We start from the raw sequence: 17,558 nt of genomic DNA, 5'->3' as shown, positions 1-17,558 counted from the left end.
CTTCATTCTCCAATAGCCCGAATTTCATCTCAAATTCAAAAATTGGACCATAATCACAGATGCATATCACCTCTTCATCTTAATTGATAATTACTGCTGTGTTAATTTGCAGCCATCTATTATCACACATGCAGGTAGAGTTTTTATCTGGGGGCTGGGATATTAAATTGAATCGTACTGGAGGACTATTCCTCTACTTTAGTGATTCTCCTCAGATATGCAGCTAGAGGTAAGTTTCAAAGTTTTAAAATGACAAATATAGCGGCTTGATCGTTTCAAATGCATATTTATTGAAAATGTGTTATATAAAAGACAACATTTTGTACATAGTATTAATGTCTACAGTGATACTAGGTGCACAGATCATTCTGTTTTGTAAAAAGTTACAGGAGGTTCACATGATTATCACGTACTACAATCAATAATACTTTTATTTATCAAGTTGCCTGACCTCTGAATGCAGAGAGTGTTTTTTTTGTACCAAAATACATGTGAAATCATTAAACATGTTCAAAAAAGTAAAGAATCTTAAAACAAACCCCGTTTTTTAGGGGTAAAATGGATGGCAGCCCATTCATAGGTGTGGATTCAGGTGGGAACACAGTAAAGCCCAGGAAGACGTGCAGTTTTCATCCTTCCTCTGTGTCAGAGGTTCTTTAGACTCTCCTTTCCTTTTCCTGAAAAACAACCTCTTTTTCTTCATCTTCCTCTGTTTATACGACTTCACATTCAGGACAATTACCATACATTTTTTTAACAAAATATTTCAGAATTATGATTCCCAGTATGAAATGTTATACTTTTTGTTATGCATGACCAAATCTATATAGTGAAAAAGTAAATATTCTAAGCTGCTGTTCATAGTGACACGTTGTTTTGCATCTCATACAGTGGCATAATATCCTTCCATAATAGAAAAGCTAAATTCACATAGAGTATATGGAGTGCTCTAAAATAACGCCCTTTCATCATTGAACGTGCAAGCAGACACACATTAGTATACATATACCACAGTTTCAAATTAACATTGTAAATATTGTACAATAATGTGCCAATAAATGTGGTGCTGGAATGTGTTTATAACTGGATATAGCCAATCATCTGAAGTCCAACATTCATCCTACAGACGCACAAACATACGGAGGGGCCGTCTGAGTGGGACTGAGTTACATATGGATCACTGGCCCTGCAAATGCTGCATCACGAGCTATTAAGATGGGATATTACACAGCACTATTGTTAGTAAAAAAAAAGAAGGTGTAAACCCCTGCCCATGATGGTGGGCACAGTGGTGTTTAAACATCGTACACTGGGTAAAGAAAAAAAAACTGGGAGGTTAAACAGCCGCCGTCATCGGACTCTTCTGTCTCGGGTCTGAGTGTCGGGCCTCTCCGTACGCGTAGCGCTCTGGGCTGCTGTTGCGGTAGCCTCCACGGTTCATGGTGTCGTAGCGAGGGCCTCGGAGAGGTATGGTGGGAGAAGGGGGCACGTCCTGCCGAAGGGGGCCTCTCTGCTGCGGTGGAGGGTGATAGAACCCTGAGTCGTTCTGCCGAGGGTCCACAGGGTGAGGGTAGTTATCCCTGGGAGGGTAGCTGGGGTGGTAGCCTGACTGCGGGTTTGGGTAGTGAGTGGGGTCCCTGTGTCCAGCCCATGGCTGCACTGGATACTCAATAGGTTCGACTGGTGCTCTTCTGAAAGGGAATTTAAAGGAAGTATAGTTATGATCTGGAAGGAGATGGCCAGAGTTTAGCATGACCATGATTATGCTTTATTTTAGATGAAAAAATGTATTCAAAACCAAGAGATCTGCTTGCATGAAACATTTTATTCAATCATCATTTTATTTTATTTGATATCAAAAATAGTGTATAAATTGTAATATTGTGAAATATTATTACAATTTAAAAACCATTCTATTTTAATGACATTTTCTGTCATTTTCTGAAACAGAGTGTCATTACTCCAGTCTTCAGTGTAACATGATCCTTCAGAAATCTAATATGCCGATTTGAAAAATGTCTTATTATCATCAACTCAGAAAACAGTTGTGGAGCTTAATATATTTTTGAAAACCATGATACATTTTTTTTTCAGAATACTTTTTTGTTGAAAAGAAAATTGAAAAGAACAGAATTGATAAAAAATGTAACATGATAAATGTCTTTCTGACTGTCACGTTTGATTAACAATGCATTTTTGCTGAATAAAAAATATTATAAAAAAAAAATACATTTATAAACCAACTGCATTGTACCTGTTCTGAAAAGCAAGTTTACTGAAGACAAGTAAAACAGTGATAAAATAAGAACAAAGAAACAAATTACGAGCATACTGTAGCTTACTAGACTGGGTCAACTCAGCCTGATCTGCCGGCGATTCGATTTCGCACGGCACTCAGTCTGGAAACCTGTACATTTATTTCTACTGTTTCTGTTACACTTTTGCGGGAACCAATCACAGACTGGCTTATCCACCTGGTGTGCTATTAGCAGGTTTAACACGATGACGGATAGAGAAGGATGGATTGATGCCTGTTGATCATGCCTCTTGTGGTCTGATTGGTTGAAGGACTAACCAATTGCATACAGAGTCATTTGAATTATGCTCGTTTATCACGCCTCTAGTGCAGTAGAAAATACAGAGCAGACTCGCCAGACCAATGTTCAATTTTAAATTTAGCTTGGTCTGGTGATAGCCAGACAAGTATTATACTGTACTGGATATTAGAATCCACTTAACACTAAAAGACAGTTTTTTTTATCCAGTGCTAAGTTCTACACCCTCACAAATCCTCTCATTATAACAAAGTGTAGATATCATAAAAATTAGAGATTCATTGTGCAGGGTAGATAGCTTCATTGGCTATAATGAACATTTGTGAGATTGGGATGAATGAAAGCTTTTTTTTTTATCATAAAGGGAACACGGAACACCCTTTGCACATTTTCTATGCAATATACAGTATTGTTCAAAATAATAGCAGTACAATGTGACTAACCAGAATAATCAAGGTTTTTAGTATATTTTTTATTGCTACGTGGCAAACAAGTTACCAGTAGGTTCAGTAGATTGTCAGAAAACAAACAAGACCCAGCATTCATGATATGCACGCTCTTAAGGCTGTGCAATTGGGCAATTAGTTGAAAGGGGTGTGTTAAAAAAAATAGCAGTGTCTACCTTTGACTGTACAAACTCAAAACTATTTTGTACAAACATTTTTTTTTTCTGGGATTTAGCAATCCTGTGAATCACTAAAATAATATTTAGTTGTATGACCACAGTTTTTTAAAACTGCTTGACATCTGTGTGGCATGGAGTCAACCAACTTGTGGCACCTCTCAGCTGTTATTCCACTCCATGATTCTTTAACAACATTCCACAATTCATTCACATTTCTTGGTTTTGCTTCAGAAACAGCATTTTTGATATCACCCCACAAGTTCTCAATTGGATTAAGGTCTGGAGATTGGGCTGGCCACTCCATAACATTAATTTTGTTGGTTTGGAACCAAGACTTTGCCCGTTTACTAGTGTGTTTTGGGTCATTGTCTTGTTGAAACAACCGTTTCAAGGGCATGTCCTCTTCAGCATAGGGCAACATGACCTCTTCAAGTATTTTAACATATGCAAACTGATCCATGATCCCTGGTATGCGATAAATAGGCCCAACACCATAGTGGGAGAAACATGCCCATATCATGATGCTTGCACCTCCATGCTTCACTGTCTTCACTGTGTACTGTGGCTTGAATTCAGAGTTTGGGGGTCGTCTCACAAACTGCCTGTGGCCCTTGGACCCAAAAAGAACAATTTTACTCTCATCAGTCCACAAAATGTTCCTCCATTTCTCTTTAGGCCAGTTGATGTGTTCTTTGGCAAATTGTAACCTCTTCTGCACATGCCTTTTTTTTAACTGAGGGACTTTGCGGGGGATTCTTGAAAATAGATTAGCTTCACACAGACGTCTTCTAACTGTCACAGTACTTACAGGTAACTCTAGACTGTCTTTGATCATCCTGGAGGTGATCATTGGCTGAGCCTTTGCCATTCTGGTTATTCTTCTATCCATTTTGATGGTTGTCTTCCGTTTTCTTCCACGTCTCTCTGGTTTTGTTCTCCATTTTAAGGCATTGGAGATCATTTTAGCTGAACAGCCTATCATTTTTTGCACCTCTCTAATCAACTTTTTAATCAAAGTACGCTGTTCTTCTGAACAATGTCTTGAACGACCCATTTTCCTCAGCTTTCAAATGCATGTTCAACAAGTGTTGGCTTCATCCTTAAATAGGGGCCACCTGATTCACACCTGTTTCTTCACAAAATTGATGACCTCAGTGATTGAATGCCACACTGCTATTTTTTTGAACACACGCCTTTCAACTAATTGCCCAATTGCACAGCCTTAAGAGCGTGCATATCATGAATGCTGGGTCTCTTTTGTTTTCTGAGAATCTACTGAACCTACTGGTAACTTGTTTGCCACGTAGCAATAAAAAAATATACGAAAACCTTGATTATTCTGGTTAGTCACATTGTACTGCTATTATTTTGAACAATACTGTATATATATATATATATATATATATATATATATATATATATATATATATATATATATATATATATATATATATATATATATATATATATATATATATATATATAAATATATATATATATATATAAAATCAATTTCGAATTTGAATAAAACAGTTATTTTGTGTCTCATTTGATTGGGTGGACCAGTTGTCAAACGGAGTTGGCTACAGTGCCAGCCTGGCCCTTATGTAGCTTCACCATTGGCACCTACAGTACTGTATGTAGACAGTAGACCGCCAGTCAGTTAAGCTTAAGGAGATGGATCTGCAGGTTGTACACTAAAATACTGCAAGGATAAAGTACCTGAGGATGAACAGATAATACAGTAACCCCTAATCCGACCAGTGGCATTTTGTGGAGAGTGAGAAGGGACAGGGGGAGGGAGAGAATGAGTGAGTCCCGGTATCATGATCCCGTGTTACATGTGCTGAGGCAAGCGTGACATACCAAGGACCTGCAACATAAACATTTTAACACGTCTCAAGCTCATACAACGTCTGGGACGGAGACGGACATGCGGTCAGGGTCCCTGGAGACAGTAGACAGTCGGCAATCTCTGGTTTCCTCACACCGGCTGATTAAACTATAATCTCCGCTGTAAAGCGAGACACTGCGCCATAATTCAGCGCGGATCCCCTTTCATAGCACAATTCGCGTTTTCCCGGCTCTTGCACTGCTGTGCCCTGAATGCAGAGTTCCAGAGGCTTTAGCTGGCAGTTATATTACACCTCGGCTGAAAGACAGCCAGACTGAGGCCGATGAGAACGAGAGCAAAGATAAAACCAGGCAGAGGGCAGTGCAACACCCACTCACGGTGGACTGCCGAATCAGCTGTCTCCCTTCCCTACATCACCTTTTTTCAGGATTCTTTAATAATTTGAAAGTTGAAAATAATTATTTGTAAATTTCTTAATGTCTTTCTTGTCACTTTTAATCAACGTATCTAATCTAACTGATCGCAAGCTTTTGAATGGTAAATTATATAATTTAGTTTTTATATATTATAACATATAGGTATATGTAATGATCAGTACGATCGTCCTCATTTGCTGTAGTGCTGAATCAGCCATCTTCCTTCCCCTCCTTCCCATTCCCGTCATACCTCAGGCTAGTATCAATGACAGCCTCGGCATGCCAGATGTCTTAAGGAGCCTGTATCGTTGTGTTTGACTTTCCAGACCATCCCCATTAATTTATTTACGTGTACAGCGTCTGTGAACAAGCTTCCCGTCTGACGGCTCTCAGCAGTATCAATTAGCTACTTTTAGTGCAAGACGGCCTGTGTATGTGTTTCACACATATAGCGTTACTCCAGCTGAATGTGGAAAACATCAGATTGAATGCCCTTGACGCAAAGCACGCTCTTTCGCTTCCCACTAAGGGAGGGTTTCCTGAAGACCTGGAGGGCAAGAAAACAGGCATTCCAAAAAGCATCAGCATCCTCTTAATCTCTCCAAAGCTGTGACCACCCATCCAGCGGGACAACTGGGCGTCTGGACGCAAGCACTCCCTCCTGACCCACTCAGTCAGACATTCACATATCATTGGCTGTGACGTCACAGCCTCAACGGCCTCAGATAAGCAGTGCGAGTAAGTGTGTGTTTGCAAATTGGAGGCCAGTGAAGGCCAAAATCATCATTACTGCTGGAGATTATCAGCTTTACCAACATGCGGTGGCTGCCCGCACCTAGTTCTATCAGCTTATCCAGACCTCACCTCAAGCCCAGAATATTAACAATTAATCTTAAAGGGGGGTGAAACACTCAGTTTCAGTCAATCTCATGTCAGTCTTGAGTACCTATAGAGTAGTATTGCATCCTTCATATCTCTGAAAAGTCTTTTGTTTTATTATATTTATAAAAGAAATATAGGCTGTACCGAGTCTTTCCGAAAAAGAAACAAACAAGTAGCTGGAGGCGTGCCATGTGGGCGGAGCTAAAGAATGGCGAGCACACGCAGCTTGCCTTGAGAGCGTCTGAAAGCTCTGACATTTTTAACTGTGGAGAAAAAAATGCTATCCTAAATAAACCATTGAGATCAATCAGATTTAGCCATTACATGTATGATCAGCAAGGACAACTACAGCAGGACGTCTCAATGGTATGTACTGTAACTGTATTTACTTAGCGGCTTGTCATGCTTGTGAGTTTTACAACATTTGTGTGTTTACTCGTGGTTTATGAGGACATAATGTGGTTCATAGACTATTGTTTATGTGATGTTATCAGTAGCAAGCGGAACAGTTTTACACGTCAGACTAGTGTGCGTTTACATAGAAAAACAATGGAATAATAGCGCATTTGAATGAACGAGTCGATAGCTAACAGCACAAAGACATTTGAAGCAGTTTTACTCAACGCCTGCTTCCAACACACGCCCGTGAACCTTAATCGCTGGAACCGCTCCATCTTTTTGCATTAGACGAGCTACAAATCCGGAGTTGAACTGCACCTTGTTTATAAACCATTCGCCGAAATGCAGGGAACAAACACTCTGGAAAAAACGCTCTGGAAAAAAACGAATGCCATCCACTGTCCCATTAACACTGGGTTCTTTGGGAAGCTGTACAGGGTTGTCTTTCCCCGACAACCAAAAATACACTTCTTTGGTGACTGTTGATTTCGTGAAGATCTGTAACTGTAGCGCAGCAGTTTGCTCTCTCGCTTTTATCACTTGCGCCCCTCCGGGAGAAGATTCACCCTATCTGATGTCCATACTCGAAAAAAACATTCCGAAACTTATGAGAAGGAAGGTATTTTTGGCACAGAAATAACCCATCAAACGTCCAATTAATTTTTTGTGAAACTTTGTTCATGTTTAGAATAGGAATCCAAGTCTAAGTGTAAAAAGCTCAGTATGCATGAAACAGCATTTCACCCACCACTTTAACAAATAATGTTCTCAAACCTATAGTCCTCTAACAAGCTCCAACAAAACACAATACATCTATTCTGGTTTTATCTATTTTTGATGTTGATTCCTATATTTTTGATATAGTCCAGAATAATTGTAATTTAAATAATCGGAAGTCATTTGACCTCTATTTTAAGAAGGCGAAAGGCTTCAGATTATTTAAAGTCAACTTTTTTGTGATGAAAGTCGTTATATATGACAATTCACCATGACATAACAACAGTAATAAACGTTCTTCCGGGTGGCAAAAGCGAAGCGTTCCTATGGCAACGCTAGTAAATTGCTTGGGATTCAGACATGGTTAACATGATTATTGAGGGACTGATTAACTATTCAGGAGATAGCAATACATGAAATGCCTAACCTTGCTCCAGTAGATGTAGTGCTAGTCTAATACCATCATTTTTAAATGAGCCTCAGCCTACCATTGAGCAATTATTTTAGTGAATGTTGCTGTTTGACTTACAATATGTTTGGCTATCGTAGATGGTCTATTTCCATGTTATCTAAGTAAAAAGGCTATGATCATTTTCTGTTACTCTGAGTTGGATCAGATGGCACAGACGTGAGCTTCTGACGGTCAAAAGGATAGCGTGCTGTAGACTAGCGCTACTCCGCTAACGTTAGGCATTCATTCAAACTAAACTCGCGGCGGTGATAATGAAAACAATGTGGTACACGCATCAATCATCCAACAGCCTTCAACTATGTTTTGCTTTTCCTATTTCTTCCATTAACATTCGATCAGTAGCCTACATGACACTAGAAGTTCTGTCTCTTCCTACTTTTACTTCAGGCAGTGACTGGCAATGAGTTCGATCTTTAAAAGAGATCTAAAGTTTACTAGCCTAGAAATCTAGACGCACCCTAGCGGCAGCAAATTTAATTTGCCCACAAGTGTCGTCTAGGAACTCTCAATACCATTCTGAGCTGTGTTCCTCAAAATCTGGACGGCCCAATCACATCGTGTATAGAGCCGGCGGGCGGGGCCATAATGACGACGGCCGAGTTGCGTTTGCGTGCCTCTAGTAAACACAGATACTGGCGAACGGCGGCGGTCTTTCGAATCAGCTCTGACCGCGACTCTGGAAGACTTGGAGTTAAGCTTTTCTCCGAGAAAAGAACAAAGAGCGGCACTGAAGTCATTCTTAAAAAGGGAAGATGTGTTCATAGTTTTGCCGACTGGATACGGCGAATGTTTAATCCATCAACAAGCTCTGTTTCACCGTCGTTGCTCTGGTTGGTGTAGCGCTATCCTATCGCGTGCAGAGGGAGTTTGAAAGACAACCGTTTATCCCGCCCCTCGGATTGAGCCCTGTCTATGGTGAGTTTCCAGACCAAACATCTTGATGTGGGTCTGGCTTGTCAGGCTAAAAGTTTACTAATATCAGTCTCGAATTTCCCTAGCTGAAGATAATTATGCCCTGCTCTGATTTTGTAGATGGACCATTTTGAGAATGCTTCTCTGTAGCGCCACTTTTGACGACGTCCACTCGCTTTAGCCTCCTCACCCACAGGTTTTGCTGGATATATTAACTTTTTTCTGAAGGAAATCGATACAATCCTACACCTTTTGCTGTATATCTGACATATATGATGAACTAATAAGGGATAGTTCATCCAAAAATGGAAATTCTGCCATTGATTACTCAACCTCACGCAGGAGTTAAATATCTTATATCTTATAATTAAATATCTTTGTGTTCTTAAGATGAATGAAGGTCTTAAAGGTTTGGAACAACATGAGGGTGAGTGTTTAATAACATTAAATTTTGGGTGAATAAACAAATAAACCTGAACTGCGAGCTGAGACTCGAACGCAGGTTTCCTTGAGCACATACATGGCATATGACACAGCTCTGCCCACAATGGTATAGCTCCTAGCTTATTTTTTTTTAATCAGTTTTTGGATTGTTTTATTTCTCACAGATGTCTGCTAGTTCTAAATCAGACACAGATAAAGTAGCACATAAAGATTACATTTATATGAATGCATTAGTGAGAGAGCAATTGCCTGTGATTTAATTCTACCTGTCTCTTCTGGTGACCCTGCAGGTTTTAACTACTAAGAAATATATGTTAGAATGTTTCAGTTTCTAAGCTATTTTACTGATAATCACAGAACAGCGTTGACATTTACATTTCTGTGCTACTGAATAATTCTGTGTGCATGCAAGCTACTGTCTGTATGTGTGCACGTTACAATGCAGCAGTGCACACATAAATTAGTTTAGAACGGTGATTAACTTGCATGTACATTAATCAGTTTAAATCATTCATCCGCATCAAAAAACATTCAGATGGTATAATCATACTTTTCTTGTGGAGTGCTGTCAGAGTATAGCCTGACAAGCCAGACCCACATCAAGATGTTTGGTCTGGAAACTCACCATAGACAGGGCTCAATCCGAGGGGCGGGATTAACGGTTGTCTTTCAAACTCCCTCTGCACGCGATAAGATAGCGCTCCACCAACCAGAGCAACGAAGGTGAAACAGAGCTTGTTGATAGATTAAACATTCTCAGTATCCGGTCGGCAAAACTCTGGTCGGCAAAACGAACACATCTTCCGTTTTTAAGAATGACTTCAGTGCCGTTCTTTGTTCTTTTCTCAGAGAAAAGCTTAACTCCAAGTCTTCCAGAGTCGCGGTCAGAGCTGATTCGAAAGACCGCCGTTCTCCAGCTTCTGTGTTTACAAGAAGCACGCAAACGCAACTCGGCCATCGTCATTATGCCCCTCCCACCCCACCCCCACCAACTCTATAAACAATGTGATTGGCCCGGCAAGAGTTAGTGGATTACAGCTCAGAAGGGTATTGAGAGTTGCTAGACGACACTCGCAGGCAGATTAGATTTGCTGCCGCTAGGGTGCGTCTAGATTTCTAGGCTTCTCAGAGTATGCATTTAGTTGTCATTTTAACAAGGGGGTAATCTAGCGTAGAGCCCTGCATTTATGCCCGAGCCCGACGGGCCCCGACTTTTTTACGCCCCTCGGGCCGGGCTGCGGGCCAATTTTCACGTCATACCTAAAACGCGGGCCGGGCTTCGGGCCTTTTTTAGGCTTCTCCTTCTTTTTATATTTATTTTATTAATTAAAAGGAACAATGAGATGTTCTGCGCTGGTGAACACGAGACCATAATAGCTAACGCGACTGTCAAGATGGCTCGCACAGTGTTCAGAGCATGTTCAGAGTCCGCGCCAGCAGCAGCAGCGTGCGTTTCTTCAGCGCAGCTGCTAGAGTTAAGGCCGGAGACACACTGCAAGCGTGGTGTGAGCGTGGCGTTTCTGTTGCGTGTCATCCGCGGGGCGTCTGCTGCTATTAATGAACAGGGCTATCAATGTAGTCCGATCACTAAACAAACCAATTTAGAAGGATGAAAGCATTTCAGACGAAACTGGACAAATGTAAATGTAGCCTATCTGGTTGTTTAAACCACATGTATACATTTTACTCCTGGCAAACGGTTAAAAAATAAACGTGTGAGCGTGTTATGGGCTATATGTTGTAGTCAGATAGATATGATGGCGCTGCAGGCATCGCCGCAAATGACTACTGCAAGCCAACGCAAATGGCCGTAAATGAAACTTAAAATAAGTCTTAGATGCTCAAAAACACAATCATCTTCAATAAAAATGAATGAGACTTATGATCTTACCAGTGCGCGCTTTCTTATGTGGTCTTTGAATTTGAAATAAGCTGCTGAATAAAATGCATCTTGAATCTTTTGCTTCGGTTGCTGTAAACTCCGTTAAATGAGCATATACCACGGGAATTGAAGATCGGATTTATATTCATTTTGCGTTGGTGTAAGGTAGGCTATAAGACAACCTGCATGTTCTTTTTTTTATTTTATTTTTTTAGATTGTTTAGCTCCGTTTGCGAGAGCCGCGAGCAGAATCAGCCTGCCTCAGCTCGTCAAAAATGCCTTTTAGGCTACTGGTGGTAATAGTTGGCGAAATTAACTAACATTGTGATGCTTGAAGTGTTTTATATTTATGGATTTTATTATAGGCAAGACAAGTCAAGAGTTGATTTGAGAGACTAAATAGATTTAATATGCGGTTAACTCACTGTCGGCCGCTGGTCTCTTGGTCGTCACTTAAAAAAAATTAAAACTGTAATTTAACAAACAAAAAAATGCTCTAAACATTTTTCTAAATTAACTCAATAAAGAAACGAAACGAAATATAACTACTTTGACATTAAAAACAAAACAGAACTATTTTAATGGCTGAAAAAAAAAAAAAAAAAAACGGGCTCCAGTCGGACTCGGGCCGAGAATTTTGATAAGCTGTCGGACACGGGCCGGGCTAGGGCCTCAGCGTCTCGGGCCAGGACCGGGCTAGGGCCTAGATTTGAGGCCCGTGCAGGGCTCTAATCTAGCGCTCGGAAAGCGTTCCACCCCTAGGGGCTGCCATTGCTAACCAAGCCATCACCTGCTGTTAGCATCCCATTGACTCCCATTCATTTTTGAGTCATTTTGACAGTGAATAACTTTACATCTGAGACGTTTAAAGACTCCATTTGTCCATTGTTTATTTCTAAAGAAACACGACAATGCATTAAAGGCTCCATTACCTTGTATCTTACACTATCGCCCCACAGAAGCTGTTTTTGTAAAAATAGGCTAACGATTGCGTCATAACCAACGCGACTCTGTCGCACAGTTGAGAAATTACCGTATAGACCTGAGGAGACGCTCGCAGGCAATCTTTTACTGTCTATGAGACAGTCGGGGGGACGTAGAGACATAAAGTCTGATCAAGTCAAGGGGGAAGAATGGGGAGAAGCCCATAGTGAGCCAAAAGCAACGGGAGAAAATATTTAAACAACGTGATTCAGCTTTCACTTTCCACATCTACTAGAAGACCTACAGCTGTCAGACAGGAGGCTCACGTCACATCTACGTCGTCAAGCTCAGTCTGAGCCTGCGCAGTTCGCTCAGCCATCAGGAAGTGAGTGCCCCTAGGTTGACTTCATTATTTCGCCGTTGACGTCAATGGGGTCGCTGTGTCCATTTCTTTTACTGTCTATGCATTTTAACTGCTTGGAAACAGAGTGTAAAAGTGGAGTTCAAAGATTCCTCTTACGCCCTCTATAGGCTATGACCAGCGACTAGTCGATATCAAGCTTAAAGCCCCATGGAAGACCAATAAAGTCAACTAGTCTGTGCAACTCATAGTCTATTGGGATGGAAGGATGGAAGGACACAAGAGGCCTGGTGGGGTGAAGAATGTTCCACTGTGAATAAGATCAACAGCTGGGGAAACCAGTGGCCCTGTCTATTTCACTTTCCATGAACAGGGTACAAAATAGAGCCAGAAACACTTTTTCTTTTTTCATGGTCAGGTGCTTAACCTTCAGAAAACAGTTATTGTTTAAGCTCAAAAGATGTTTTCCCATTTTTGAAACACTGTTGTAATCCAATTTTTACAACTTTTGAGATATAAATATTTGTAAACTATTTACAGTAACTATTGACTATAACTAATACAAAATAAAATAATGTTTGTGTTCAAAATGTAGGACATTTCTTATAAAAAAGTGTATTCTATTCTATAGACTGTGTTTTTAAAATATTTCCTAGAAATAAACATTAAATCTACAATGAAATCAACAGGTTGTTCTCAAAATGTGACATTTCTAGTATATTAAACTATGTTTTTCCTTAACTAAGATGAGTTGATACATACCTCTCTCGTCTCTCTCGGATTAAAAAGGAGAACTATAATGTATGGCGGAATAGCAATTCTGAGAGTACTTTGACTCGGCGCAGTAAAAAGTCCCGGCTGAAAAATCCTCCCTCACATCTCCCCCTCCCTCTCTCATTTCTGTCAATGGGGGGAGGGGGAGATGTGAGGGAGGATTTTTCAGCAGGGACTTTTTACTTCGCCAAGCCGAAGTACTCTCAGAAGTGCTACTTCGCCATACATTATAGTTCTCCTTTTTAATCTGCTTAGAAAAGCACCACGTTTTATTTTATGTCACCATATAGGTCGTTCAGCTATACATGTAACTGTATTTAAATAGGGAAACCGTGGAGGTGTTTGTTCGCTTCTAACTTGATCTCTGTTTGGTACCATAGTGAATGAACTGGACTTAGTGGGCTAAGCTAAATAGTACAATGGGGATAGTACAATGCTATCCAGGGATAGTACAATGCTATCAGATTGTCACAACGCTTCACAGAGATTAAGTGCACACACTCAGATGAGAGAGAGGTATGTATCAACTCCTTTTAGTTAAGGAAATAACATATATGAAAAAGCAGTGAAGTATCCCTTTAATATTCTACAGAATTGAAAATAAATTGCCACTTTAATTGATACAGTCAAGAAGGTCAAGGACTAGTGGAACAGGCTAAATTAACTTCAAATTCATTTTTAAAATATATTGTATGTCTTTAAAACCTAGAACACCAAAGTGTACCATATTCCTGTAATGTGCCAATACAAAACAGGAAGAGGCATCCCACTATTTGGAACAAGCTAGTCTAAGGATCATCAGTAAACAAGAAGTTTAGAAACAGTCGCCTCATTCTTTTCTAAGTATCTCATGGCAGTGAATTTAGTATTCAGTCCGTGAAATCCTGATTTTTCGTACTAAATGTGCTACACTGGTATGTGGCCCGTTGGAACAAATTTCCCCCCTGGTTTAAAGACTCTGTGCAACTGCATTTGGAGCTTAGTTGGGAATTATGAGACATTCTTGATGTGCAGTTATTTAAATGGTTTTGTGGGCTCAACAGCTGGAAACAGCTGTTTTGAGCACCATGGACCTTAGTCAGGGTAGACAGCATATTTAATGACTTGAATGAAAATGAAGCTGTGAGGGATAGTACAGGCTGCTGATAGGATGTACTGTGTCACGGCGATGGGTCAACTGACAAATAAAATATACAATGTAAAAAAATTTGGTTGTTTTTTGTTGGTTTAACTTAAAAAAGTAAGTAACCTGGTTGCCTTAAAATTTTGAGTTTATTGAAATTAACATTTTGAGTTGATACAATGAAGGAAATTTGTTTAATAAATAGAAACTCAAAATATTTTTGTATCTGAACCACATAAAATTTTTGATAAATCATGAAAATAGCACTATTTGGCATGTTTCACTGCATCATCAGAAATAAAACACACAATTACCCAATATGCTTAAAAAATCTTTTAATAATATTTTAATAAAGGTTGTCAAATCTCAAAAAATGTTCATTGTATTAACTCAAAATGTAAATTTCAATGAACTCAAAATTTTAAGGCAACCAGGTAATTTTTTTTCCAAATAATTTTTTGCAGTGTACAAAATTAAATGAATAATAATCATTCTTTAAAAAAATGCAGTGGTATCAGCATCCATCATGATTAAGCTTCACAAAAAAATACATGGCATTAGAAAAGCTACCTCACACAGTACCTACAAACATTTTGATCTTCTCAAAGCCATTCAGAATGATTACGGCATGATTCTCTTTTGATAGCCACATGGATAAACAGTGCAGACTAAATTAGCCCCCTGGGAAACTCCTGCAACGTAAATAGCTAGAAAAACGAAATGATCCTCCTTCAACGAATGAACAATGAAAGGTATATTAAAAATCTGCCACCAGTTCTCCATCATGCAGTGAGCAGATGCAGGCAAAATTATATTCTGGGACTGTTTTACCATTACTTTCAAACGGTGATGACAGCCATAAGCCAGCATGTTATACATGGAGACATCTTCACTTTCTCAGGCTCTTCATATCAGCCAAACTCCAAAGCGAGTAAGAGACTGCTGTCTTCATGCGGGCTTCCTAACCACATTAAGCACTTATGAAACTTGAGGTAACAAAGTTTCCCTCCTAAAATGAGATTTCATTACCAGCTGAATGACTCTTTAATGACAGAGAAACCAAAACAAAAGAGCAATATAGGTAAAGTGAGAAATAATGAATGATAAATGCTTCTGTCGTCCATCAAGAGAAAAGATGGGACCAAAAAAAAACAGAAGGTGCCAGCTGCTCGCTTCTCAAACCTTCATCTTGGAACATCAACTCCGATGTCTGATTGGTGAATGTTGTCTAGAGAACGTCTGTTATTTCATTTTTTTGGTGTTTCCATTGAGGACTGTCATGTTCTGCTGCCTGTAAAGCTCCTCGCTTGAGGAGTTTGCAGCTGACAATCATTTTTGACGGATGCGAACATTCAAACCAGAGTATCCTAGCTACTTTAGACAGGAGCTGCCCTAAAATAAGTTCCATGTTTTGGAGATTACATCAGAGCTCCTATGGTGCACCTGGCTGCAGAAGTAACACCGTGGACCATCTGAAAGTCAGGCTGTTTATTCAGCTGCCCTCTGAAATCATGCACCTTACCCTCACACAGCCAGACACACACAAACACACGGCCTTACTGACCCCTGGCCGTCATATAACACCGGGTAGGCTCCCACCGTCCTAGAAAGGATTATTTGGTTATAATTCTAGCCTTACATTGGGAGCGAGGAAACCAAACTAAACATTCAGCTCTCATAACAAACTTGGTTAACAAGATAGGTGTCTATCCATCAGAAATGTTACTGTATGACCTAGAATGTATTTTTCCAAATTAGGAATGATATTAGGCTTAAAAAAAAAGGATTATTTAGCCACATCTAATTTAATTTCATCCTTAAATCGACTGCTTTAATATCTGAGGTAACTGGAGATTCGCATCACAGATGGCTTTGACAAAAGGGAAGTGAAAATGAGCAACTCTTTTACTCGTACTCTTTTACAACACTCAGCCTTGAGAGTGTGAAATAAATAGGCGTTCGTGTGTATGTGCGAGAACTGTATGAAAGGTATGTGATGGGTGCTACATCTAGTCTTCAAAGATGAGTCAGGCGGTTAAGTGGTCTCATTCTCGTGAAGTCTGAAATAGATCTGTGGATTTTGCAGATCCTGCATCTCAGGCTGAGAATGCCCAAGCACGAATAATACCTCCCTGAAACTGTGCCAAATGCCCAGCTATTCCGAAACCTCCAAGCGAATTCTAAGCGCTGAATGAGTAATGATTGACCGCATTTGCCGCAGCAAGTGAAACCATCAGAAAATTTCCGCCAGCTTCATTTAATCATTAGCCTAATATTCTCCATCTGCTACCTGCCCAGTGTGGTAATGGACGCCAGTGCTGAACGGTGCTAAACGAGTTTTGCTCTGTAGAAGTCATGCTTGCGTGCTTGTCCTGCTATTGGTGTGGGCAGAAGCTTGCAGTTTGCAGCTTATCGGACACTTACGAGCTCACCTGTGGGAGACTCCGAACAGCAATGAGCCATCATGTCTTTTTGATGCCATCGACAATTTTACAAACCTGACGCGCCTCACAGGAGGACGCATGTTTCATGAATTTCAGGAGACTAGAGAAGGAAAGACAAAGGAGGGGGGAAAAAGTGAGAAATCGGACGCCAGGGTGAGGAGGTCCAGCCTCGCGCAGATGGTGGGTGTTGGTTGCCAGGGCAACATTGAACAGGCAGAACAATGAAAATATGGCATTATTTTCAGAGCTCTCATCAAATGTAACCTTCTTCCCTCATCACCAGCTCTTTTCTGGCATTTGCAGCATTGAAACTGACAGCTCAGTGGCTAATCTAAAAGATACCATTTTTTGACATTTGTACAAACTGCTTCAACAGAGTCTTTTAAGCTGTCTTAAGGTTCGACAATAGCCGATTTTGCACTTATTTAGACTGAGTGGTCTTCTAGCACAGCGTTCTAGCGTTCTTGATGAGGCAGAATAAACAATTAGACCAATGTGACTGGTCTAAAGAGGTCTGGGAAGGCCCACCACCAGATGAGGGGGGTCGGGCGGTCGGGGGGTCTTAGTTTTTTTTTGAGAAATGAATTGGTTAGCCTTAAAATGAATGCTAGGATGAGGAAGAATGAGTGATTGTGATGGATTTGTGCACTTAAGAGTTCAGCTCCAAAAATGTACCTCTTGACCAGAGTTCATCGACATGGGCCACCATCTGTGCATTCATCACCCAATTATCACTAAAGCGGTCCAATGAAAGCCCTAACACAATGAACCAC

At 40.3% G+C, this 17,558-nt stretch overlaps 1 protein-coding gene across 5 annotated transcripts in view; it reads right to left on the bottom strand.

Annotated features, from left to right (window-relative positions):
* Positions 1-284: 284 nt before the first annotated feature.
* The window catches only part of pard3bb (par-3 family cell polarity regulator beta b), a 460,252-nt gene continuing 442,978 nt past the window's right edge, over positions 285-17,558 (bottom strand). For all 5 annotated transcript variants that reach the window (XM_067443471.1, XM_067443470.1, XM_067443472.1 and 2 more), the window contains one exon: positions 285-1,691. In XM_067443471.1, the coding sequence (XP_067299572.1) occupies positions 1,337-1,691 (355 nt within the window). In that variant the 3' untranslated portion in view covers positions 285-1,336. The remainder of the gene's footprint in view (positions 1,692-17,558) is intronic.

The sequence above is a fragment of the Pseudorasbora parva genome, chromosome 5, assembly GCF_024679245.1.
Source record: "Pseudorasbora parva isolate DD20220531a chromosome 5, ASM2467924v1, whole genome shotgun sequence".
NCBI classification, from domain to species: domain Eukaryota; kingdom Metazoa; phylum Chordata; class Actinopteri; order Cypriniformes; family Gobionidae; genus Pseudorasbora; species Pseudorasbora parva.
Note: the sequence above shows the minus strand (reverse complement) of the source record. Positions and strands in the feature narration are given on the sequence as shown.